This window comes from Thalia democratica, chromosome 5 (genome assembly GCF_965202585.1).
Source record: "Thalia democratica chromosome 5, ktThaDemo2.hap1.1, whole genome shotgun sequence".
NCBI classification, from domain to species: domain Eukaryota; kingdom Metazoa; phylum Chordata; class Thaliacea; order Salpida; family Salpidae; genus Thalia; species Thalia democratica.
Window position 1 is genome coordinate 32,067,707 of NC_139169.1, and position 25,324 is coordinate 32,093,030.

The 25,324-nt window shown below is 26.8% G+C and overlaps 1 protein-coding gene across 2 annotated transcripts; it reads left to right on the top strand.

Moving 5' to 3' along the window:
• The first annotated feature begins 7,211 nt into the window (after window positions 1-7,211).
• LOC145837258 (uncharacterized) lies at window positions 7,212-25,209 on the top strand. 2 transcript variants are annotated; one of them, XM_082945056.1, is made up of 20 exons: window positions 7,212-7,445; window positions 8,495-8,623; window positions 8,975-9,145; window positions 9,789-9,824; window positions 10,386-10,541; window positions 11,194-11,224; window positions 11,450-11,490; window positions 12,073-12,233; window positions 13,397-13,506; window positions 13,772-13,851; window positions 14,097-14,872; window positions 15,172-15,340; window positions 15,537-16,332; window positions 16,466-16,677; window positions 17,045-17,163; window positions 19,133-19,319; window positions 19,523-19,657; window positions 21,747-21,893; window positions 24,322-24,628; window positions 24,870-25,209. In XM_082945056.1, the coding sequence occupies exons 1-20, from the start codon at window positions 7,281-7,283 to the stop codon at window positions 25,037-25,039; spliced, it is 4,098 nt and encodes a 1,365-aa protein (XP_082801182.1). In that variant the 5' UTR covers window positions 7,212-7,280; the 3' UTR covers window positions 25,040-25,209. The 2 variants fall into 2 exon arrangements, with proteins under 2 accessions (XP_082801182.1, XP_082801183.1); XM_082945057.1 differs by having other exon boundaries at window positions 11,197-11,224.
• The last annotated feature ends 115 nt before the right edge of the window (window positions 25,210-25,324 follow it).

The following is a 25,324-nucleotide window of genomic DNA, read 5'->3' on the forward strand; positions in this document are numbered from 1 at the left end:
CTTATCGCAATTATTTAAGGGCTAAAAGCTAATTTATTACCACCTTCCAAAAAAGCAATTTTTTTACTAAGATTTATAGCTTTATAGCTACTTATGGTAACTGTGGTGATAGCTTAAACTAATCCTAAACAAACCTTTCTAATGTTTTATTTTTTAGAATTAATTTTTAAATAACACAGTGTTTTAAGTTTCTTAAGGTCTAATTTAAAAAAAAAGTAAGCTAAAATAAATACTTATAAAACATACAACAGCTTTTTCTTTTGCAAAAACAAATTGAATGAAAAACTACTGCATAGCAAACACTTTTAAACATTTTAATAAAAAAAGAAAAACTTACATGAATTAAAAACAAGAACTCAAAAATTAAGATATATTTAAGTTATATTTAAAAAAATTAACTTAACTTTTTTTTAAATAAACAAATATTTATATAGATTGTATAATGTCCTGGACAAGACGTTAAAAGGTATCCGTGCGACTCGATAACTGAAAGAGTTTTCCGTGCACCATTTCCTAGGACCAAATATTTTGAGCATATTTTGTCATTTAATGAACAATATATATAGTATACCAAAGGTGAATAAATTAGATTCTCAAAACTAAGTTTTATTACTAAAAACATATTTTGTGAAATCATATAAAAAAATATTTTGATAAAATATACATCTTTAATTAAAAGATTAAGATATAAAGTTTTAAAGCAGAAGATTTCAAATGGTATACAATAATTTTAAAATTTAACTATTTCTAGTAGTTTTATTATACATATACAATTCAAAGAAAAATGTTATTAAAAAAATTATAACATAAGTTACTTCGCTATATAAGTCAAGTATTTTTATCTTTAGTTTCGAAAAACTATTAAATTAACAATACTTTAAACAATTTTGTTAAAAATTTAACTTAAAGTTAAAAAAAAGAAGTAACAATTAAAATACTTTATTTTTTTTTATTATTAGTTACCGCATAATTATCGGATATTTTTACTACTATAAAAAATATTGAAATAGAAAAAAAAAATCGTTTCATATAGTTTAAGGTATTTTTAGTAAGCTTTTTATTTTTATTTTAGTTTTTAGGATATAAAAAAAGATTACTAGAAGTTGATAAAAAAAAATTCAATGTAGTAGACAGAAAAAAATATTTTATTTATGTTAAACTAAATTAAGAAAAACTCAAAAAATTAAATAAGTTTAAATGACTAAAACAGTTTAAAAAATAGTTATGAAGTGCAAAGCAAGATAATGACTTATATAAACATGTACTTTTATGGACTTTTACACAATTGGTTTAAAGTTATCATTGGCTAGAGCACTCACATGACCACAAAGCAAATCTTTCCTTCAGCTACATGTAAATATGCCATCCTAAGAAAGACAATCTGAGAAGTTTTTGCAGTTTATTTGGAAATGAAATCTGTTTAGAAAATTTTTGAAGTTTATTATCAATTTTTCTGTCAAGCTTAGGTTGTTTGAGTTTTTAAGCTAGATTAAGAAAGTTTATTTGTAAACTAGATTTTCACATCAAACACTTTTAATAAAAAGTTCAAGCATAATAAATTTGTTACTTTTTACTTCTAAAATTTGATTCTTTTTCAATCTAAAATATGTAATCAACCAATGGTGAAATATGTATAAAGTTTTATCAGCTTATTATGTAATTTTGAGATGTAACAAGACATAATTAAGGTTTTTGTTTATAAAATATTCTGAAAAATTAGTGTTACCCAATCTATCCATCATTATATTTGGTTTTTGTTTTCCTAAACTCTCAAAAGTATTGAAACAGGCTATTTTATCTAATTTTTTTTTAGTTAAAATGAAAATATAAGTTAACTTTTAGTTACTTGAAAAATGCTTTATGCACTTATTATCAACAAATCTGTATAATATATATTCACAATTATTTATCTAGAATTTATATTTTCTATTTTTAATATTTCTTACTTAAGTTAGTTGTTATAATTCATTTTTATAACTGCAATTTGATAATTTAAAGTAATGTTGTTGTACAGGAATAGATCCTGTGAACCTAATAGACCATTGTTTTAAGCAAGAATTTTCTTAGATTTTATAACTGCACCTAATATACCATAGTTTTAAGTAATAATTTTATTTTAAGGCCATAGGGGGTCCATTTTTTTTTTTTTTACAAAAATTAACTTTGGCTTTTATATGAAAGCTTTAAGTACAAACTACAAGCCTGTTTTTATAGAAATCAAAAATATCATTTAACTTTTGAGATATTTTATTTTTTGTAAAAAGTTTCCGATACAAACGTATGGACTGCAAATTTTTTGAATTCAATTTTGGGAAATTTAAAAATTCACTAAAAATATATCTCCACCTTCATTTTTCAAAAGCAATCTTCTTCAATTTTTCAGGAAATGTTCCTTTTATTAAAAGGAAAAAACATAACTTTAGAATTTTAATAATATAAAGAAATAAAAATTTTCAAAAAAATAATAATTTTACAATATTTTTTTAAATTCCAAAGTAATGGTTTTTTGTTATTGTATAAAGATTAGACTGTGAAAAATTGAAGTAGATTGCTTGAAAAATGTAGGAGGAGATAAATTTTAAATAAAATAGTCTTTTTTTTGCTGTTTTAGTTTTCCCTTTCCATATGGAACCTATTATGTGGCCTCACTTTGACTAGTCATATCTCAAAAAGCAATTTGATTTTTTTATAATGATAAAAAGCATCTTCAAGCTTAGAAAAAACTCTTTAAAATAAGATCAACTTTTAAAAAACATCGCTTACCCCTCTATGGCCTTAATTTTTATAACTGTGCACCAAATTTATTCTGATTATATTAGAGCACATTTACCAGAGTGTTTTATTCGTTGTCTTATTTTCTCTTTCAACTTTAAGGCAGTTAAAAAAAGTATTATGGTTTAATCTATTAAGTTAAGCCACTTAAAAAAATTGACATTTCTGTAAGATTACAATAAAGTGAACTACTGTTTAAGGGCATAGGGGGGGTAAACACCCTTTTTTGGTTTTTGATTCTATTTTATAAAGTTTTTACTAAGCTACAAGATGCTTTTTACAGATTTTAAAAATTCAAAATAGTTTTTGAGATATAGCCGGTCAAAGTGGGAGACAACAATAGGATCCTTATGGGAGGCGCAAACTAAAACAGCAAATAACTAGAAATCACTAAAAATCTATATCCTCCTACGTTTTTTGAGATAACAACTTCAAAATTTCAGGAAATGTTCCTTGCAATATTTAAAAAATACTGTTGGAACAGAATTAAAAAAAAAAAAATTAAAAATTTTATAACAAAAAAACTAAAAATAACCTTTTTTTTGTTTATTTTTTATATTTTTTTTTTTAAATTTTTTAAAAACCCCTTCCAATTCTAGATATATCAAGGAACATTTCCTGAAAATTTGAGGTAGTTATCTCAAAAAGTGTAGGAGAAGATAGATTTTTAGTGAAGTAGTCTATTTTTGCCGTTTTAGTTTCCGCCTCCCATAAGGAACCTATTGTTGCATCCAACTTTGACCAGCTATATCTCAAAAATTATTTTGAATTTTTTTAATCTGTAAAAAGCATTTTGTAGCTTAGTAAATACTATATAAAATAAGATCAAAAACCAAAAAAGGGTGTTAACCCCCCCATGCCCTTCATTGATATTATAATTATTAATTTATTTAAGTGAAATAGGTGACTATCTCAAAGTATTGAATAGTTTTTAGTAATTCTTATTATGTATAAGATTACCATGATAATAGATGGTTGCCAAAAAACCTCAAAACCTGGAATTTGAGAAATTTTAAAACAAACCTAGAATTTTTAATAAAAATCACTAAAATACCTGGAAAAACCTGCAATTTCAAACAATTTTTACATAATAAGTAGTAAAATTTTGATTTGACATTAAAAATTTATCATATAGATAAAAATTTATTCTCATCAAAAACTTTTTTTTTATTAAAAAACACATTTGAAATAGCTTGAAAGTATCTTTTTAATGCTTTTATACTATTTAGCACAGCTTTTTTATCTTAAACTTAACTTTTAACTAAAAATAACCTAAACATGTGTACTTTTAAAAAACTAGAGAAAGTTTTGAAAACCTGGAGAAAATTTGCCAAAAACATTTGGCAATCCTGATAATACTGAATTGATATAATAGCTGCATACAGTAGTGGTAGGGCGCACTTGGGTAATGTTTGCTGGACTTATGAGTCCATATGATTTGGATGTGTTTTTGCTGCATTAAGAAGAATCTGAAAAAAAAGTATGCTTGCAGCCCAAAAAATATACTTTTCAGTTTTTTGACTTAAACAGTAATAAAATCACTTATACATGTCCTAGACTTATAATTTATGTCTTAAATGAAAGCTTATACTTATTGACATATTATTAAAGACACATTAACGGCTATTGATGTTTAATAATGTCATAATCACCCTAAATGTGCCAATTTTTTTTAAAATGTACAGGTAGGGAGTACAGCACATTCTTTAGTCATATTGTAAAATTCAAATAAGTAAATATGATTTGGATTTGTTTTTGCTTAGTTAAAAAGAATCATTAAACATTTTTTAATTTTGCAAAAAAAAAAAATCACTGCCCAAAAATTGAAAAATATGTGATTTTTTGGGTTGAAATAATTTTTTTGTGCAGTGATTTTTTTTTTCAAAAGTAAATTTTTTTTTAGATTCTTTTTAACTAAGCAAAAACACATCTGATTCATATTTGTTCATTTAAATTTTACAATATAACCAAAAAATATACTGTACTCCCTACCCCTACATTTTACAGACAAGTTTTGCACATTTAGGGTGATTATGACGTTATAAAACATCAATAGCAGTTAATATGTCTTTAATAATATATCAATAAGTATAAGCTTTCATTTAAGACATAAATTATAAGTCTTAAAGTAAAAATAAGTCTAGGACATGTATAAGTGATTTTATTACTTTTAAGTCAAAAAATCAAAAAGCATGTTATTTTAGGGGTTGAAATTAGTTTTTTAGGCTGGAAGCATACTTTTTTTTGAATTTTTTTTCACATTCTTTTTAATGAATCAAAAACACATCCAAATCATATGGACTTGAATGAATAATACAATATGACCAAAAAATGTGCTGTTATCCCTTCCCCTACATACAGGGTTGCCACAAAGCCTGGAACCCTGGAAAAATTTTAAGAATTTAACAATCAACAGAGTTGCCACTTTACCTAGAAAAACCTTAAATTTAACAATTCAGGTAAAAAAAACCCTGTAAAAACCCGGAATTTAAACCAAAATCACTAAAAAAACCTTGAATTTTAATAATTTTCACATGCTCATTAAAAAATTTTGCTTCTACTCAAAAAATCTATCATATAAATAAAAAGATTTATCCTCATTAAAACTTTTTTCAATAAAAAACATATATAAAGTAGCTTTACAGTATCTTTTTATTTTTTATATTATTTAACAAAGTTTCTTACCTTGAACTTAACTTCAAACTAAAAATAGACCCAAAAATTGGAAGAAAATTAGAAAACTTGAAAAATTTTTGAAAAAACAAGAGGCAACCCTGAATTAAGACTAATAAAACTGGAATTTGAGAAAAAAAAAACTAGAAAAAAAATTTGAAATTTTGAACAAAAATCTGTAAATAGTTCTAAACCTAGAGTTCTAAACAATTATTACACATTTAAGTAGTAAATGTTGATTACACACAAAAAATATATCATTAAGATAATTTTTGTTTTGTTATCATCAAAAAAATCTTTCATTAAAAAATTCATTTAAAGTAGCTTAACAGTATCTTTCCAATGTTGTTGTACTACTAAACCTATAAGAAATTCAGAAAACCTATAAGAAACTTCTTAAAAACCTGTGGCCACCCTGATTATATATTTTAAGTAAACATTTCAATTAATTTTTATATTTGATATCCACCATTTAAGATTAATTAGACAAGTTTTTTTTGCTTAAAGCAGTGGTAGCACTGTGTATTATCAAGTTTTAAAAAATCAGGTTCTTTTTTATGATAATCTTATCATACCACATTAAAAAATGAGCTACTTAATATCATCTTTATCTGGATTTCTTTTACAGCTTCTAGTTTTAAATAACTGGTGTATTATTTATTGGTAATAGACAAATTGCTTTTGTGCTATATATTTTGTTTTTGAATATTTTTTGTTATTGTTTGTTTATATGTCTTATTGATGGCAATATTTTATTTTTTCTTAGTGATATTAATTTATAAAAACTAAAAATTAAGAATAATCCTGCATATATTTATTTTTTAATTACTTGTATATTTTCATTATAAACTGATGTAGTTTTAACTACTGCATTTTATACACCACTACTACTTTCAGCCCACAGGGTTGTACCATTTTTTTTTACAAAAATGTACATTTATTAACATTTGAAATTATAGAATAGACTATTAGATACTTTATTTTGTAAACAAAAAAAATCAACTAGCAATTGAGATATTACTAGTTGTGTTAAAAAATCTCAAATTACTTGAAGCAGTAAATTTGTTTCAAGAGTGGTTTTTCTAAATTTTCCAAGGATAAGATAGATTTTTAGTGAAACAGCCTATTTTTACAGTTTTAGTTTGCACACCCAATAAGGAACCTATTGTTGCCTCTAACTTTGACTGGCTATATCTCAAAAATTATTTTGAATTTTTAAGATTTGTAAAAAGCATCTTGTAGTTTAATAAAAACTATATAAATTAAGATCAAATTGTGAAAAAAAGTGTTTTAACCCCTTTATGCCCTTACTTCCCTTCTATGGCCTTAATCAAATTGGCTTTACTACATATAGGCAGGCAATACCAATACATATTTTTTCTACTAAGCATATATATTTTATGTAGAACCACTAGTATTTGTTTTCCAATTAGTTGTTAAATAATTTTTAAGTATCTTTTTAATGTTTTGAGTAATAATAATGATTACCACTATAATGTACTTTCATATAATTTTAAATTAATGTTCTCTTTTTTTATCTATTGATTCAATCACCATATTTTATAACTTAAAGTTTCAGTTATAGTATTTTTTTGTTGTTTTTGAAATGTAAATAAATGTATAAACTATTGAAGTTTACAATGATCTTGAATAGTTTGTTAATAGTTTTTAATAGTCGTATTATTAAACATAATATATGCATTTTATGTATGATAAAAGTAAGAATTTAATGCAAGCTTTATGTAAAAACTTAAAATAACAGGCAGTTAAAAATAAATATTAATAACTTGACTGACACAACACACCCATCCACATTACCCACTAAATATTTAAACATGACTGACGACACCGGCACCATAATAGCCAACGGGTTCAGGCATCAGCTCAATTTGCTTGTTGAAAATGACAAGAAATTGATTGACGTTCTGACCATGTTGGCGCAAGACAATTATGAGTACCCCAAGGAAATTTCCCGCGTAGTTGAAAACAGAATTTATGAGGTAACATTGTTTAACTATGTTTTAAGTAGAATTAAAAAAGTTTCATATACATTTTAAAAATTAGTTTTAAGGGTTTAAAATTTAAAAGTAGTATTTATAAGGTAACATTATCATATTTTTTAATTTAATTCAAAGCTTTTACTGTCTATTTTATTCAGCAAAGTATATAAACAGAACATACTGACTTTGGGTTTTCCCATATATGATATTTAAATGTCAGGTAAAATTTCTTTAGATTTTTGAATTTGACTAAATTTTGTTAAAAATGTTAAAGTAACTGTTTTGTAAACTGTATATTTACAGTGCCAAAAAATCTGAAATATTGGAAAAACCTTCAATTTATTTATTTATGTAAAAAAACCTGGAAAAACCTGGGATTTTGAATAATTTTAACTTGTAAAATTATGAATTATTGATTAGATAAAGAAAACATAAAAAACTGTTTATCATAAATTAAAAAAAAACATTTAAAATAGCTTTACGGTATTTTTAATGTTCTTATACTATCGAGGCAGTTTTTAACTTGAGTTTAGTTTTGTATCAAAAATTCACCAACATTTTTTCTTTAAAAAACCTGGATAAATTTTCTAAAAACCTTTGGCAACTTTGTATTTAAAAAAAACCATTTTTGCATAATTTTTAAATTGTAATGACTTTGCTGTAACTTTGTGTGAAAAGTACATGTTTATTCAAAATCTGCTAAAAATAAATCAATTATAATTTGAAAGTCTTAATTATAACAACAATAAAAAGTTTAGCTCTGTTTTTATATAATTATAAATATAGTATAAATACAATTGTAATATGATATAAGTTAATATCAACATAATAGTTTATTAAAATAATATAAAATATATAATAAAATTTAAAAATGATTGTATGTAGATGACATAAATACTTTTGTTCACAAAGAAATAATAGTTTTAAGTATATAATGTTTAAGTCTAAAATTAAAATTTGTAAAATAACATATTTTTTAGTTATATAAAACATTTTTGTAATTCAATTTTACTAATAAAAGTTTGTTAATTACTTGATATTATTTTCAGGTAACTGGGAAAAAAATGAAACTTGTGATGCTATACCTCATTGATTCAATAATAAAAAATGTTGGTAACGAATACATCAGACATTTCAGTAAAAATATAGTTAAAAACTTTGCTTACGTCTTTGAAAATGTGAGTTTATTAAAACTATTTTTTTTACCTATTATATTGTAAAAAGTTAATGTAACCTCTTAATTAACATATCTTGTAATATAAAAAGCTTAAAAGAGTTACAAAAATTTCTATACACAATTATTAAGAAGCTGTTATTAAATTGTTCATCTTATAAAGTAATAATCAAATAACATTTTATTTACGTTGTCTATGTGATAAACGTTGTAGTTAGTATGTGAAAAACGTTACAACTAAAAACTGATTTTAGATTTAGCTGTAATAAAGTGTATAATACTTAGGCTAAGTTTAAATACCTAAATTGGTTTATATTCTTTTTGCTATCAAACTGAATAAACATTTTTTTCAAAGGTCAACCTTCAACATAGACAGAAAATGCACAACCTGAGACTGACTTGGAAAAACTACTTCAGTGATCAAAAGTTGTTGGATATTGACAGGGAAATAAACAAGTTGGACCCAAACTGGCCCATAGCTGAGCCCGTTTTGAAAAATAAGATCCACGTTAACCCAAAATTTATAGTATGTTGTAATATCTTAATGTACAAACAATATAGTACCTTAGATTTTTAATTCTTAAGTTGGTTGTAATATAACATATCTTAAATATAAATGCTATGATGAGTTTAATTTAATTGTAATGTACTATCTAAAATTAAATTGATGGTATAAGAAACACATTATGTGTCAATTATTTTGAATTGTACGTTGTATACACTGAATGTAATTTTATGTAATCAACAATTCAAACAGTAAAGTTAGTTAAGGTATAAGCTGTCTAACTTGTTTTCCTTAACATTTAACATTTCTGTAATTACTGAATGTGGCTTCAAAGATTATGTAAATAATAATATATTGTTTCAAATGCTTCAAATTTTGCTTTTAGATGTAAATAAACATTTATAAGTAATAATTTCAATCATGTTTCACGACTTTTTAACTATAAGTTGTGTAACTAAATAAACCTTCTGTAAAACTTAGTTTCTATAGTTCAAGTCAAAAATGTTGTTGTACATATGAATGAAGTTATTTTTATCATCGTTTGTTTATCTTTTATGTTTTGCATCTTCAATTTTGAATTTTTGTTAAGACTAATGAAAGATAACTGTTTTTAAATTAAAAATAAAGAGTTTTATTGTTAATATAACCATGATAAATAAAACAGAAAAAGACACCTGAACCATGCAACACTGCTTCAAAGGTTTGTAAAAAATTTAATTAGTATTTAATAGTTTTATTGAAATAATTTTCAAAGGTAAAAGTTAATTAGCTAGCAATTAAAATTATAATGCATTAAAAATTATCCTTCCAAGTAAACATAATATGCTAGTAAAAGTCAGTTGTATTATCAACAGCTGTATAAAGTTAGTGTTTTAATCTTAAAATCCTTATTGAGAAAAACTAAGTTAAAAAGTTTTTTTGTTAGTATTTTCTTTTTACGTTTGAAACCTATTTATTATGTTTATAGTAATTTCACGAAGTAATATTTAATTGAAGCGTTTGTTAATTTGTTTTAAAATATTTCTTTGTAATAGTTATTAGATAAAGTTTCAAATTTTGAATAGTAATTTTGTCATTTACACAAGATATTGAAATAAATTTGCTGCATAAATATATTTATTTCAACAATCCTAGAAAGTAAGTGCTTCAATTGACACAGGGTCAATTTTTTTGTTAAAAACTAAAAACTTTTCTAGTAATTATTCCTATGACATTTTACCTTATTTATTAATGATTGTTTTAAATGATAATATTTATTCAGGTTGCTATCACCGATTTGGACGCACAGATAGAGAGATTGCAGCAGCTGAAGCAGAAGCAGATCATGGAACAGGAGATTGAGCAGAAGAAAAGGGAGCTTGAAGCGCTCATTAAGCAGGCAAACATGGCCAACGTACCCAATAATGTTCGTGTCAAGGTTGGTTTGTTATTTGCTTGATTTGATAGTTTTATTGAAAAAAAAGTTTTTAGATTTACATGACAAAAGTTAAACCTATAAAACACTTTTTTGACCACGCTGAGTAAGTTTACAATGTATGAATTAAAGAATATTTTTTAAATGTGTAAGTAATTGTAAACATTAAAATTTTAAAACTTTTGTTTTTGAAACAGCTGTGGAAATAATTTTAGTTAACTCTATTTGTTTAAATTAGTTTAAATTAAAACATCAATGATTACTTATTATTCAAAATCAGTTTGATCAAATATTTGTTTCTATAAATAACTCATTGAAAATACCATTTCAAATGCAATTTGATTTAGTGGTATAATTTTTCTTTGAACAAGATAATTGCGCTCAAACACTTGAAAATTACCAAGAAGTCATTAAAAAAAGGAGAAAGCATATAGTTGGCCACAAAAAGAACTTTTATTTATTTTAATTTTATTCTAATGCCAACAATTTTTCACTAGAAGGAAGTTGTTTACGCTTAAAAGCTATTATTTCTTTTCTCATAAATCAATAAAATAGTAATTAGAACTGTTAAATGGTATGTTTAAAAGTGTTAATTTTGTTCAATGATTATAATAATATAAATCTAATTAGTTTAATTTAAATATTTTTTCAACAGCAGGAACCAAAAGAAGAAAGAATGAAAAATAGTGAGTAAACTTATTTAATTAATGTTTCTAGAATAAATAAAAAAAATCCATTTAGGTTTAAGTGTGCTTCAGTAAAAAATAATGTCAAACAAAAATAGACATTGAAAAAAGTGAAAAAATATTTTAAACATACACATAAAAACAATTTTTTTGAACACTTTTTTTAGTTTATATGTTTTATTGTTTAAATTGAATAAACCATTACTTCAATTTTTATTTGTTTAGACCTCATTTCTGCCAACAAAGGTTCAGCAATCTCTAAAGTGGTTAGTGGTTTGTTTACATCATAGAACCTTTAATTATTCGTGGTTACAGTAGTTTGAATTAAAATGTAGTTTGTTAAATATTGTGGTTATCATCGCTCTAAATTATTACATTTCTTAAGTATAAGAAAAGTATTCAAAACGTGTTATTGTTGTACAAATAAGTCTCACTAACTTTGGTCAATGTTTAAATATTTAATATAACTCGATTATTAAATATAAGGTAAAATGTATTTAATGACATTTTTTTTGTAACTTTTTATTTATTTATTTTTTACTATTTAGATTAATATCAAGTATAATTTTTTATATCATTTAAAAAAATTAGCTTGTTTTTACTTATGTTTCTTTTGATAAACGAACATATATTTTGATTTATATTTTTTCTAGAATGAAAGTATTTAAAATCATTCTTGTTTTCGATCAATTTTGATAATGTTTTTATATATGCCTTTAAAAAAATATTCAGTAACCCCCCATATAGTATATAGTTGATTTTTTGTACATGTGTTTACAATGCTTAGCAAATGAATATTGACTGCATAAGCAATAAGTTGATAATTAAACTTATTGGCTTAACAACAGAGAGACCCCAGATTGAACAGAGGCAAGGCTGCGCAGTTGTCAAGACAACCGCTCGTCAACCACGATTCAACGAGGAGGTCTTACCCCCCTCACCACCAACATGTTACCAAGAAGCGTTCCAGTGAACGTTTTGAAGAAGATGAGGACACAAGCACCACTGAGTTAGTTTTTCAATAGTAACTTATCTATTATGATATCAAGTAGTACTTAAAGATTGATGAATAAGTTAGTATCCAGTTATGTATTTATCTAGTATTGGTTTTTAGACAATTAAAATTTTTATCAATTGTATGTTTGTTGATAGGTATATAATCTTTTAAGTTATTAGTCAATTAATGTATAACACAAAATTAACTTTTGATATTTAACATTAGACATTAAAAAAAAAGTTTAATGTATAATATTTTCATTCAACTATATATAGTTACCTATTTTATTTTTGCACCTCCAGTATAGCTAGTTTGTCGGACTTACAGCACATAGAAGCAAGATTTAGGTAAGTATATTATTGAGTTTAAAAAAGAAAATTAGAAATTTACAGTATATTTCTTAATATATGCATTTAAACAAAGTCTAATATGTTTTGTAAATTACACGTAGTTGTGTGAATGACGTTGCAAACCTCGTGCTTTAAACAAACAGCTTGTTGTGTTAGAAAACAACAACTTGACATTAGATTTGTTGTTATAAAGTTTATTTCTATGCAGACATTTAAATAAGATTTTTTTTTGAGTTCAAAATTACAATAAATGCAAGGATGTTTTCTTGTTCTTCTTTATTTTAAGCATCTGTACTTTTGCAACTACATTATACAAAGCCGCATAAAGCTTCAATATATGAATTTTTTAATATTTTAATTTTGAAATTTTCAAACAACTAGTGTTTATCACACTAACAGTTAGGAACTTCAATAAAATTATAGATATTATAAAATTTACGTTTTACAAGTATATGCATATTTAAAAAATTTTGAACAATCGAAATATATTTTGATAATTAGTTACTCTTACGTAAGTGAACGGAATGCATTTGTAATAAGTTAAATAAGTTCTTTTTAAACATTAATATTTAAACAATTTTGAACAGCACTTTTCATTATTATTGCTTAAATAATATGTTTATATTAATTTGATTTAAAGTTTTAGTTTTTGCAAATATTATTTAAAATAGTTTTACATAAAAAAATTATAAGAATATTCTTAATTTTTTTCTTTGCTGCTAATTTAGTTCAAATTTTGTCAGTTAAAGAGATGTTGTATACAGATGTTATTCAGAGTAAACTTTGTTCCAGTATTAACTGTTTTACATGAAATTATTATAACAGCACCGACTCAGAGGATGATGGTGCCAGATTTTCACCCGAGCCTGATCCGAGAGAAATAGTCAACAATAAAGCTCCTCCGCCGAGAAAAAAATTCAGGGCTGCTAACGACAGTGAGTTTGTGGTATTCATTTGTTGAAAATGTTTGTTGTTTTGTATTCAAATAATAATTTATAAGTAGTTGCTCTGTTTTTTGATTTGTAGTAAATTATATTATCTGATTAGTTTATAGTTGTGTACTTAAAGCTTTTAGGAAGTTTTAATTAACGTTGACATTTAATATTATTAATTACAAAATATTATTTTCAACTAGCAGTCGTTTTGATTTTAATTAATTTTATTCAGCTTAGTAACAAGTACACGTAAATTACTTTTTAGATGTACATAATATATCTATGCTGAAGAAGAATCAAAATGTTAGACAGCCAAAGACTCTCCAACACAAGTTGGCTAACAAAGTTAGTGAATATTTTTAAATTGAATTTTAAAATATACCTATTTGAACAGTTGAACAAATTTTAATGTGACCATTTGTTACTAGAGAATTGTGATTAAACAACTTTTTGAAAATTATATTATTAGCAATAGTTTTGTTTACAAATTATAATTTTTTAATATTTTAATCAGTAGTGTTCACATCATGTGAATTTTCTTAAAAAAGTAACCTTAAAGTTTTAAAAGTAAATTCATTTAAATTATTCAGGCCGCCAAAGCAGCTATGAGGTCCAAATCAGCCACCAACTTACCGCTATGCAAGAAAATCCCCCAAATCAAAAAAGAGCCCATGGAAACTAACAAGGCTGTGGAACCCAGAAAAATGGCGAGGATCCCCAAGAAGAGCGCTTCTCCCAAAATCAACCTGACAACGGACAAGTACCCTGTGCCTGTACCTAAGAAGCGTGTTGGCATAGCAACAACCACCACCACCCAGAAACCTGTTAAAACTACAGCGAGTAAGGAGAATGTGACCAAACAAACCAAAAACGTCCCCCAAGCAGCGAAAACTCAAGACAAGAAGCGCAAGGTGGAGCCTAAACCCCAGACACAAAACAACAATAAGGTAGCTAGAAAGTCCAGTCAGGAAGACTTGAAGGAACAGCCCAAAGTTCAAGCGGTGAAAAAGGCTCAGCCGAAAAATAACAAGAAAGAATCAAAGAAGAAGCTTGTGGGGCTCGAAGCAAAGAGAGCAAACAAGGCAGCCAATAAGAATCAAGCAGCTAACCTGGATAAAGACGTGGACATGAGAAAATCCAACCCATCCAATCTGCCGTTCAAAAAGCGCTACCTGACTCACGATGACCAGGAAAATCAGCAGACTAAGAAGTCTAAGGGAGAATTGAAACCTGCAGAGAAGAAAGTTGAAAAACGCGCTTCTCAAGAAAGAATTCCAAGAAAATCTCCTGTTGTTGATTTCAAGGAGAAAAATTCAGAAGCTCGCAGCAGCCCCGGTGAAAACCAGAAGAACAATATGAGTGACAGGTTTGTGAAATTGTATTGTTTGCATTAAATCTTTTACTAATCATTGTATAAATCCTTTTGCATTTATATAAACTTTAATGAAAAGTATAAAGTGTAAGAATTAACTTATTATATACATATTGTAAAATTTAATCATTAAGTTAAGCACTCCAACTAATATTTCATAGTTTTATAAATACCTACATTAATTTAAAAAAAGTTTCTGTTTAATAGTATTTTTTAGTATGCTGATATAATTTTGTAGTAGCTATAATAATTTTCATGTAAGTTCTGCCTATTTAATTCACAACCTTTCACAGGGCAAAGAACCAGCAGAAAAACTTCCGTCCACAGAATCGTCGCGACTTTCCACCGAGGAGACCGCCAGTTGACGAAGGTAGAAGGTTCCCACAAGACGGAAGGGGAATGCATAACCAGAGGGGTTTGAACAACAGGAGGGGACCCAGAATGCCACCAAGAAATAGCACGGTATTTTACATTTGTACATTAGTATATATATTTTACAAATTTTGAAATATTATAATATATTTTAATACAGATAAATTTAAACTCAGTTCTAAAACATCTTATTATAGACGGGATGCTTTAATTAGCCTAGTATTAAAACAAAAATACATTCAAATAAATTTTATGTAAAATTTTATTTACAAAAGTATTTCAACAGATGAGATACAACGATGGACCGTCTCGCATGCCTTACAACCAAGACCGCAACCCGCGTCGCCATGACAACATGTACCCAGACAAAAGGGAGAGGACTCCGCCGCATTTTCACCACAACAACCAGGGCTCGCCCAACTACCAGGACAACAACATGCCACCGCAGGTCCACAGGAGGCAGTTCCCGCCCCAGGGAGACGACTTCAGAAGGTCGCATTCACCACAGCAGCAGGGAGGTAGGCCTGATCCCCCGCCGTTCAACAGGAGAAACTTTAATGAATTTCACAATAATCGCCATAGCGATTTCCCTCCCATGGACAGGGTTCCACCTAATCTGATGGATGAACCGCCGAGGAACATGCCTCCCAACAACAGAATGATGGGTCCTCATGACGACCAATTCAGGGGTCCTCGTAACCAAGGCGACCATTTTAGAAACCAGGAGCCTTTCAGGGATCAAAGAGACGCCCCGTTTAGAGAAGAGCCTTTCAGGGGTCCAGGGCCAAACGACCAGCGCTTTGATGGCCCTCAGCCAGGTTTTAGAGGTCCCAACAACCAATTCAGGGGTCCACCGCCACAAAATTTCATGAGGGGTCCGCAAATGCCCAACCCACAACAGCAGCCAATCATTGAGGAGCCAGTTAGGCCTCAAAATCAAATGCAGGAGCCAATCAGACCACAAAACCCAATTCAAGAGCCAATGAGACCAATACCCTCAATTCAGGATGGACCCCCTGTTTTTGCTGTTCCCACAACTGCTGCTTCAAAGCAAATTTTACAACCGCGTTCCATAGATGAAGGTTTGTTTATTTTGACTGTAAGAGTTGTTTTTACAACTAAATAGATAAGATATTTTTCTGCTTTATAAAAATTTAGATGATCAAATTAGTTTTTATTTTAAATCCAGTTAAGAAAAAAATTAAACTTTCACAGCCCCGCAAGTACCTGTAACAACACCATCGTTACCAGCCTCATCAACAGAATTGAACATCGACGAAATATTGCAAGCTTGCAACATTGACGCTGAAGGATTGAAGCAATCTGTTGATTTTCTCAAGGGAATGGGCGAGTTGCTACCCACTCCTAACAAAACTGATGGTCAGTTTTTCGATCAGAAAGCGAACACCACCAATGATGTCACAAATGTTAGTCAACTTGTTTGTATTTTGAAATATTATCATATTTGCTTTAAGATTATAATTAGAAGTAACAACTTATTATGTTGTATTACGTTTAACTTTAAAAAGAATTAAATTGTGTAAAAATACCGGCTAAAGTTTTAGAAATACATTTAAATACTAATTCTCGTTTAAGTCTATAGTTGGGAGGGTAAACTTTTTTTTCAATTGGTTTGTAAAGTTAACTTCTACATAGAAAATCATTCTCATATTGCAATGGGCATTCATTTAGTAATAAATCTAATAACTAAACATTTCAAATTAGTAAGAAAAATTAAAAAGAAAATCGGTTATTAACTTGAAGCAATTGTACTATTAGATTTGCTTTTTTAAGGATCAAGTCAAAGAAGACAAGGAAAACAAAATCAAGCCGATCCCTTTCAACACTGAAACCAGCAATTCAGACGTAATGCCTCAAATCGAAACAATCACCTTCAAAATGAATCTTTATGAGTCAGTAGAATCATATTTCTTAATCATACTATTTTCAACTGCCTTTTGCGATTTTGTACTTTTTATTGAAAATGAAAACACTGTGTCACTGAAGAGTTTACTGTTTACGGTTGCTCTAAAATAAGCTTTCTAACGTGTAAGGAAGTGTGTAGGAGATTTTTTTATATATAAAAGTATTGAGTAGGCAGAATATTTATAAGCATAAAATTTTAAGGCAACTCAAAAATTTTGACCACGTGTTGTTTGGAAAAAAAAATACGTGTTGTCGGTGGTAATGCTTACAAATTCTTAAGATGTCACATAGCTGGAATAGTTTATTAGCTATGTGGTTTTCTTGATTACATAAAGAAGCAACAGAGTAAACAATTGCTCTCTGTTATACAATAAGAAATTTTTAAAGTCTAAAGTGGAAATTGATAAAAGCAAGTAAACAATATTTATTCAAGTATAAAAGAAAAAAACTAAAACAGTACTATAGGCTAGGTTCAATAGTTTTGAAAAGTTATAATATAAATAAGTTTCAGAATTTTAATTAAGTATTTGCATTTGGAGTAAAAAAATGTTTTACTTATAAAAAAATTTAGAAGAATTGTTCTATTATTCAAAACAAAAACTTACAAAAAAAGATTTGTTTAAAAAAAAAAGATTTACAATCAAAAATTAGTAATAAAAGAAATACTAATTGAAAATATTTGTAAATTTAAAAATAAAATTTTAAAGAATTGGGAAACATTAAAACTGTTGTACAAAAAAAAATCTAAGTTTATTTTTTTAAGTTGTGATATTTGCAAAAAACTTATATGAAACTCTATGAAGCTTTCAAAGGATTATACAGTCAAACACAAATTAAATAACTACAGTTTATAGTTCCTATAAAAAATGGATTAAAAATATTTTGTAAATAATATTAATTATGTCTTAAACTACATAATTACTAAATACACCAATAGATATAGATTGAGAAAAAAAGTTTTTAAATTTTAACTGAAATTGTTCAATGAGTTATTAATTACAGTAAAAAACTTAATAAATCAAGTTATTAAGTATTACATGTTGAATTGTGTTACAAAATATATTTAAGGTAAAATGGGTGAAATGAATTATACAAACTCTTAAGTTTTATACACACATAAAACCTAATTAGTTTTGGCAAGAGGATTTAAGAGACATTGCTTAACGCATTGTGAAACTTTTTATAAAGTTGTCAGTGGTAAAAACCTCAATAACAATGCAAGCAAAACTACAATGCAATCAAAAGTATTGCATTGTTAACATGCTCATGTATTGAGAGGTGGTGCAAAGTTGATTGGGTGAAAAGTGCGAAGATTAACCGTTTTCAACTTTGATGCGTGCAGAGAAAACTTGTAATTCAAAACGTTTCCCTCTCACGTTGAAAGGTGACATGTATATTATGTTAGTAAAACTGGTGAAAATGTAACACTAAAAACCCGCTTTTCAACTTGCCACAAATGACAACTTCTAAGCCTTGGACTATAAAATGTTTTAAAATATAACATAAACTTAAGTAATTAGTTTAAGTGTGTTTTATATATATATGTATACCTAAGTATTGTAAGTGTTATAGAGTTTTCGCTCAATAAAGGAGCTTTATGTTTGTTTATTTATATTTGCATGTTTTGTTTGTTGTATCGCTTCAAAGTCAGGCCTGCATCGCATCAATAAAACGTCAAATTATTCAGCGATGGTAGGCCGGCTTAAACTAGCAAAATTATTTTAATTTTTTTTGTCTATGTTTTCGATTATTCTACAAGGCTTAAAACCGCTTTATAGATGTCTATGAAAAGTATTTTAAAATTAATTCTTAGCTTTTGATGTTCAAGTACTTATATTTCAAAACTAATTAAGTATGAATTTGTAAAAAAAAAACAAAAAAAAAAGTCTATATAAATTGTTTTTCCCTTAACACTTTTTATAACAATGTTTTGTTGTAAATGTTGCGCCTCATCAGACGACGCACGAACGTAATAGCGAGGCTGCACTGGGGCAAGCAATGCTGCTCGGCTTGCGGGATGCGCTTCGACTCGGACAGCAAGTACGACGACCACCTCGACTGGCACTTCAGGAGGAACATGAGGCGGGAGAAGATGAGGAAGGGGGAAACCATCGTCAGCAGGTCCGTGTACGGAACCGCTTCGGTACGTTCGTTTTATTACCTAAACAATTTTCAGTGTGGTTTTAAAATGTGGAGCACTAAGATACTAGTTAGTGGATCTTTTTTTGTCTAACTTAAATCATAGTTTGGAGCTGTGTAAACTTGTTAGAAAAAGTATTGTTTGTTAATAAAACCAGATAAATGAACTACAATGAACAATTTTCTTAACGTTTTTACTTCAAACAGGATTGGCTGTACCAAGGAAAGGAGAGGCAGGAAGCAGAAGAAAACGAGGAAGTGATGGATACTAACAACGAGGAAGAAGAAGTACAAGAAGAAGATGTGAAGCTTCCTTCGGTTGAAATCAGTGATGGTGGTGGTGTGAGTATATAAGTTCATTTTGTATGTATGGTTCAATTTATTTTTTGATACAAAAGTTTGTATAAGTATTGTTCTCACTATCATGTCATTGATTTCTTTAGGTATAAAAAATATACCCAGATTTTCTAAATATGTATGTGTTGATTTTTAATTTGGTAAATATAGTATATGGTTACAGGTTTGTCATTTACTCAGGGTAGGTAAGTATTAAAAAAAGAATGGCTAGTTGGACTTTTTTTTACAGGTTATTGAAAAATTTAGGATGATCAGCGTTGCCACTTTACCTGGAAAAACCTTGAATTTGACAATTTAGGCTAAAATAACCTAGAAAAACCTGGAGTTCGAGAAATTTTGAAAAAAACCTATAAACCTGGAATTTTGATCAAAAAACCTGGAGTTTTTTTTATAATTTTAACATTTTCAGTTCTATCATATAATTAAGATTTTTTGTCATCAATAATTTTTTTTTTTATTAAAAAACACATTTAAAGTAACTTTACAGTATCTTTCAATATTTTTAAACTATTTAACACAATTTATTAAGTAGAAATAAACTTAAAACTAAAAATAGACCCAAAAATGTGTACTTTTAAGAACCTGGAAGAAATTTCAAAAACCTGGAAAAAAATTTGAAAAAACGAGTGGCAACCCTGAATGATTCAGGTTTGTTTAAAGTTTTTTAATTTTAAAAACTCAGCTAAATTTTATTTGCCAAATGACACAAATAAGTATACCTCAGGCTAGTTTTTATGACTTTAAAATCAGCTATTATTTTAGTAGTTAATATTTTTCCGGGTTATAAGTCTATCTCGTATTGTTTTTAACTTTTTCAATAAACAAGATTAATTCACAGAAATAGTTATCAGTTTTACGCCCTTACTACATACTTTTTCAACTTTCTCATAAGCTCATACAGTCTCAGGTTTTATTAAGCAGGATATTTTTTTTTGTTCAAAGAGTTGGCAACACTGATATTATTATCATTTGAAGTTCTGTAAATTGTCTAAGCTAAATATTTGTTTCTAACTGTGCAACATTAGTTACCAATACCTTAATGTTTATTAGACATTTCAATGCATAATTAACAAGTATTCAAGTTTGTATGATACTTTAAGATGATTTAAAGTACTTGTTCATAAATGATGCAAATAATTTATATCAATTGTTAAATACTTATTAAAGTAAATTGTCTTTAAATAATTTTTTTTTCTGATTATAAAAAGTTGCAGACGACTACTAAGTTTTCAAAAAAGTTAGAAAAAGTTTTTATAGATACGTTTTTACAAACAATTAAATTAAATTATATCATAAGGTAGTCTTAAACAAAGTTTTAAAATAAAAACTGAAACAATCGTGTGCAATAAATTTATAATAGACAGTTATTTCTTGTTAGAGTACAAAAAAAAATAATATGCATTGTTCAATAACTTTTTATAGCAAATTAGTTTACTGTTGTATTGTCTAACTAAACACAATACTTTTATTGTTAAATTGTTTTTTTGTATAATTTGCTTATTACTGTTACACAAAAATGTTAGCTTATTGTTTTTGCTATTATTTTAAAGTATGTACAACACTACCATGTGACATGATTTAGTTAGATTGTTTGCAATGTTTTATCTTTGAACGTTGAAAAAGTTTTAAATGCTAACTATTTTAATATAAAGTGCACTTTTTTACTTCCGCCTACTACATAAACTTTTATAAAGCTTGAAGAAATTTCTTTAAATTTTAACTTATTGGTTATTTTATATAAAATTTACTTAAATGTTAATCTGTAATATTTTCAAAATAGCTTTTAAATTTCAAAATAAAGTTAAAAGAGCATTTTAAGTTAAATTATTTTATGTCAAAAGCTTTTACTTTTATTTCAAACTAGTGAACAAAAATTTTAAGTTTATAGTAGAAAAGTAAAAATAAGAATGCTTAAAAAATCTTTATTGCCTCATAATGTTATTCAATATTTAAAACCATCAAACAAAATAGTTATAGTAATTAAACAAAATGTGTTTAAACGCAACTCTCTAAAAGACATATGTGCACTGTGCAGTTTATAATAATTTGAAACTAATTTGTTATTTTGTAACAGAAATGTAAAGTTTGCCATGATGAGTTTGAAGTGGACTTCAATGAGGACACAGACAAATGGGAATATCAGAACTGCGTGAGGCATGATGGCAAAAACTTCCATCCTCAATGCTACGAGGATTTCAAAAATGGTGGTGGCCTTTTTAAGGTTTGTTGACTGGTTGATGAAATTAAATTTGTTGAAATTAGGCTTTTTTGATAGTTATGTATGTTTGTGACAAAGTATAAGTTTTTAGGTTATGTATACTTAAACTCTGTTACTAATTATATTTTTAATTTAGCTGCCAAAAGTTCTTTGATAAAACACTTTTAACATTTTATCTCTAAATTCATTAATTTTGTATGTTAAATATTTTTGTAGTAAAAACTTAAATTAAGAAACACAAAGATCACCTTCAAGCCTGTAGAACTTACTTATACTTAACATACACAATAAGAACTTGTACTTCAAAAATCTCTAATTTATATCTAAAAATTCTTAAGAATGTTAAAAATTAACAAGATGTCTATTGTTCAACTCAATACTTTTTAAAAGCAAACTGTATAAAAGAGCTAGATATACAGCGTGACTTATTTTATTAAAGGTATCTTAAGATTAGATTTGCTCTAGTTTTGTAAGTTGTTTTTAATTCTGTTGTTTTGATAAGGAAATAACTAGAGTTTTTTCTTTTTTGTTTCTATCCAACAGCCTGATGAAACATTTGAAAGTTATTTGTTAAGAATAGGAGGAATGCCGTAAAAACTCAACTTTTTATAAAAACCATTTTTTCATTGTAATTATTTTGATACTTCTTTGCTTAACATTTATTTACAAGTTTTATGTTAATTTTATTAAATTTAAACAACTGCCTTTGTGAAGCATTCAAAAGTTTTTGCTAATAATATTTTGTTATTGAGAACTCCATTTGTTTATATATCCTTCAAGTAATATATACAAATGTTTATACTATACTATGATAAAATAGTAATGATAAAGAGTACTAAGAAAAGATCTTGTAAGTTTTGATAACTAAAGTATACAAGCTGCATTAGATTGTAATTATTGTAATTTAAAACAAAATTTGTATATATATTTAGACTGTTTATACTATTATGTTCTAATGTATATAACAATGTTTTAAATGTATTGTACAATTTTTTGTCTCTTTCTGGTATCTACCATACATAATTGCAAAATAAATAAACTATTCCTTTATGTGTTGTTTTCTAAATATTTCATGGATTTGATTAATTTCGGTTTAAATTAGATAGAGGTCTTTTAAAACAAAATAAAAGTATTTAAAAAATTTAATTTATAATTCCTAGAATGTTGGCATTTATTTTAACATTAAAGATTTTTTATATTTAAGAATTTAACTAAACCCTAGTAGCATTTCCTAAGTTTTGTAAATACAGTTTTTAATGATTTTATATTAAATGTATCCAGTTTTAAATTAATCTCGTTATTGTGTTGCCTCCCAAAGTTAAGTTGTCTGGAAATATTTTAGTAAATTTTAGTAGTACACCAAGTACAGTAAAAAAAGAGCACTTATATTATTTATAGTATTGAAATTTAATAATATAACCTGATGAAAAAAAAAACTATGTAACAATCTAATATTACTAAGAAGTATAGTTTGTTACTGTAATTAAATATCTAAATTTGATTAACTTTTTGCTCTGTCCAAAACTAGGAATAAACAGGAAATAGCACCTTAATTATTGATATTTAAAAATAGTATATTATTTTAAAATATTCATTTAAGCTCTAAATACTTGAGAATTTTGATTACTGCAAATTGAAAAGAATCTAATACAAATGGTTATGACAATATATTTTTATCAATATTCAATTATTTGGTACTCAAATTAGAGGTTTGAATTAGCTGTATGAATATGTATTGGTAAAGTTATTTCAAATACCTTTTATAATGAAAATTTAAAACTATTTATATTTAAAAAATGTTTTTTACTTTTAATTGAATAAGTTTTCTGTGAATTGTAATAGATTTTGTTTTACGCTGTACACAAAAATTTAGAAATGTATAAAAATAAAATTCAAAGTAGATCCATGTTCAGTAAGTTTCCTGTTTTCAAAATCTACCTATATTACAGATATTAAAAAGTTTCTGAAAGCCACATGCCAAAATAAACAATTCAGCATTTTTTGCTAACGTAAAAATTGAAAATAAATTATTTACTGTGCACATATGTTGAAGAAATCGAGAATCAAAATATCCTTTTTATAGTTGTTTTACAATAATCTGAGTATTAAAATGTACCTTGAGTAAAATTTTATTAATTTAAAAATGTAAAACTTTGTTATTGATAACAATGAAATATGTTGTTTATAACAATTTATCTAAAGGACTTTTTTGTCAGTATAATAATTAAAATATGATTGTTACAAAATAGTTTAACAACTGTGAATGTAAATTAAAAAATAATTTATTCTAAACTTTTAATGCATATCTTAATAATGTTCCAAAAAAGTCTTTTAATTGAACTATATCAGTTGAGCTTTTAGGTATTTGTAAGAAAGCTTTCTAGAATTAATAAATCACGAAGATAATCTTCAATTTATTTACTCCTCACAGTCCCCAGAACCATCCACCAACGAATCGGAATTCACCATAAACGGTGAAAACCCCGAACCGGAATACACGATCAACGTTAAAAAGGAAGAGGTGAAACAGGAAGGTGTTAAGCATGAAGTTACCGTCAAGCAGGAGCCTTCATCGCAGGAAGAACCTGCTGAGGTTCCAGAAACCACAGAAGCTGAACCTACTGAAACACCTGCGGAAAATCTTGAAACCTCGGAGACTCCCGAATCTGGCAAACATGAGAGTGAACCTGGCAAAGATGAAACTCGAGATGATGAAACCAATGTTTCCGTTAAACAAGGTTTTTATTAGTTCTCGAGTTTAATTTTAATAGAAACGATGTCAATCTTTAGTACTAACTTGTAGATTAAAATATTTCATTTTTGTTACCAGTAAAAGTATAAATGAAAAATATTCTCTCTGATAAATCAGTTTTACATGTGACTAAAAGTGTTAAATTTATTAAATTATTTGTAAAATTATTATTTATTAAAAAAGCTTTGTAATTAAAAACATGTGATACCTAACTCTTTCATTAACAGAACCAATAGAGTCCCCTGCAGCAGTAGTGGAGGCAGAAGAAATAAAATCCCCTCAAGTGAAACAGGAACCAACCCAGCAGGTAACCATCAAGCAGGAAAAAATTGAGGAGGATCCTCCATTGGCAACGCAGCAAGCTGAGGAGAAAATCCCCGCCGAAGTGGAAAATTAACAACCATGCGTTTTAATTATATTTCTGTATCAAAGCTTTTTGTTGATAGGCTTTATTTTTTTACCTGACTTATAACTCAGGAGTTTGTAGATTGCTTCGATATTATTTTGTTTTGGTGTCGTGCTTTTTTCGCAGTTTTTTCTGTATTGTACCGTCAATAAAAGTCCAAATAACAATACCATAGATTTATTTTCATTATTAAGTCCAATTGTATGGAGTAACTTTTAAAATAATAATGATGATGATAGTTGTTGATGAATAAGTTAAAAAGTTGTTCTGACTAGA

Excerpts from the sequence above, each read along its gene's own strand:
- LOC145837258 (XM_082945056.1), top strand. The coding sequence starts at position 7,281 with ATGACTGACGACACCGGCACCATAATAGCCAACGGGTTCAGGCATCAG. Across the intron at positions 8,624-8,974 it reads TTGCTTACGTCTTTGAAAAT|GTCAACCTTCAACATAGACA; the intron begins GTGAGTTTATTA and ends TTTTTTTCAAAG. Across the intron at positions 11,491-12,072 it reads GTTCAGCAATCTCTAAAGTG|AGAGACCCCAGATTGAACAG; the intron begins GTTAGTGGTTTG and ends GCTTAACAACAG.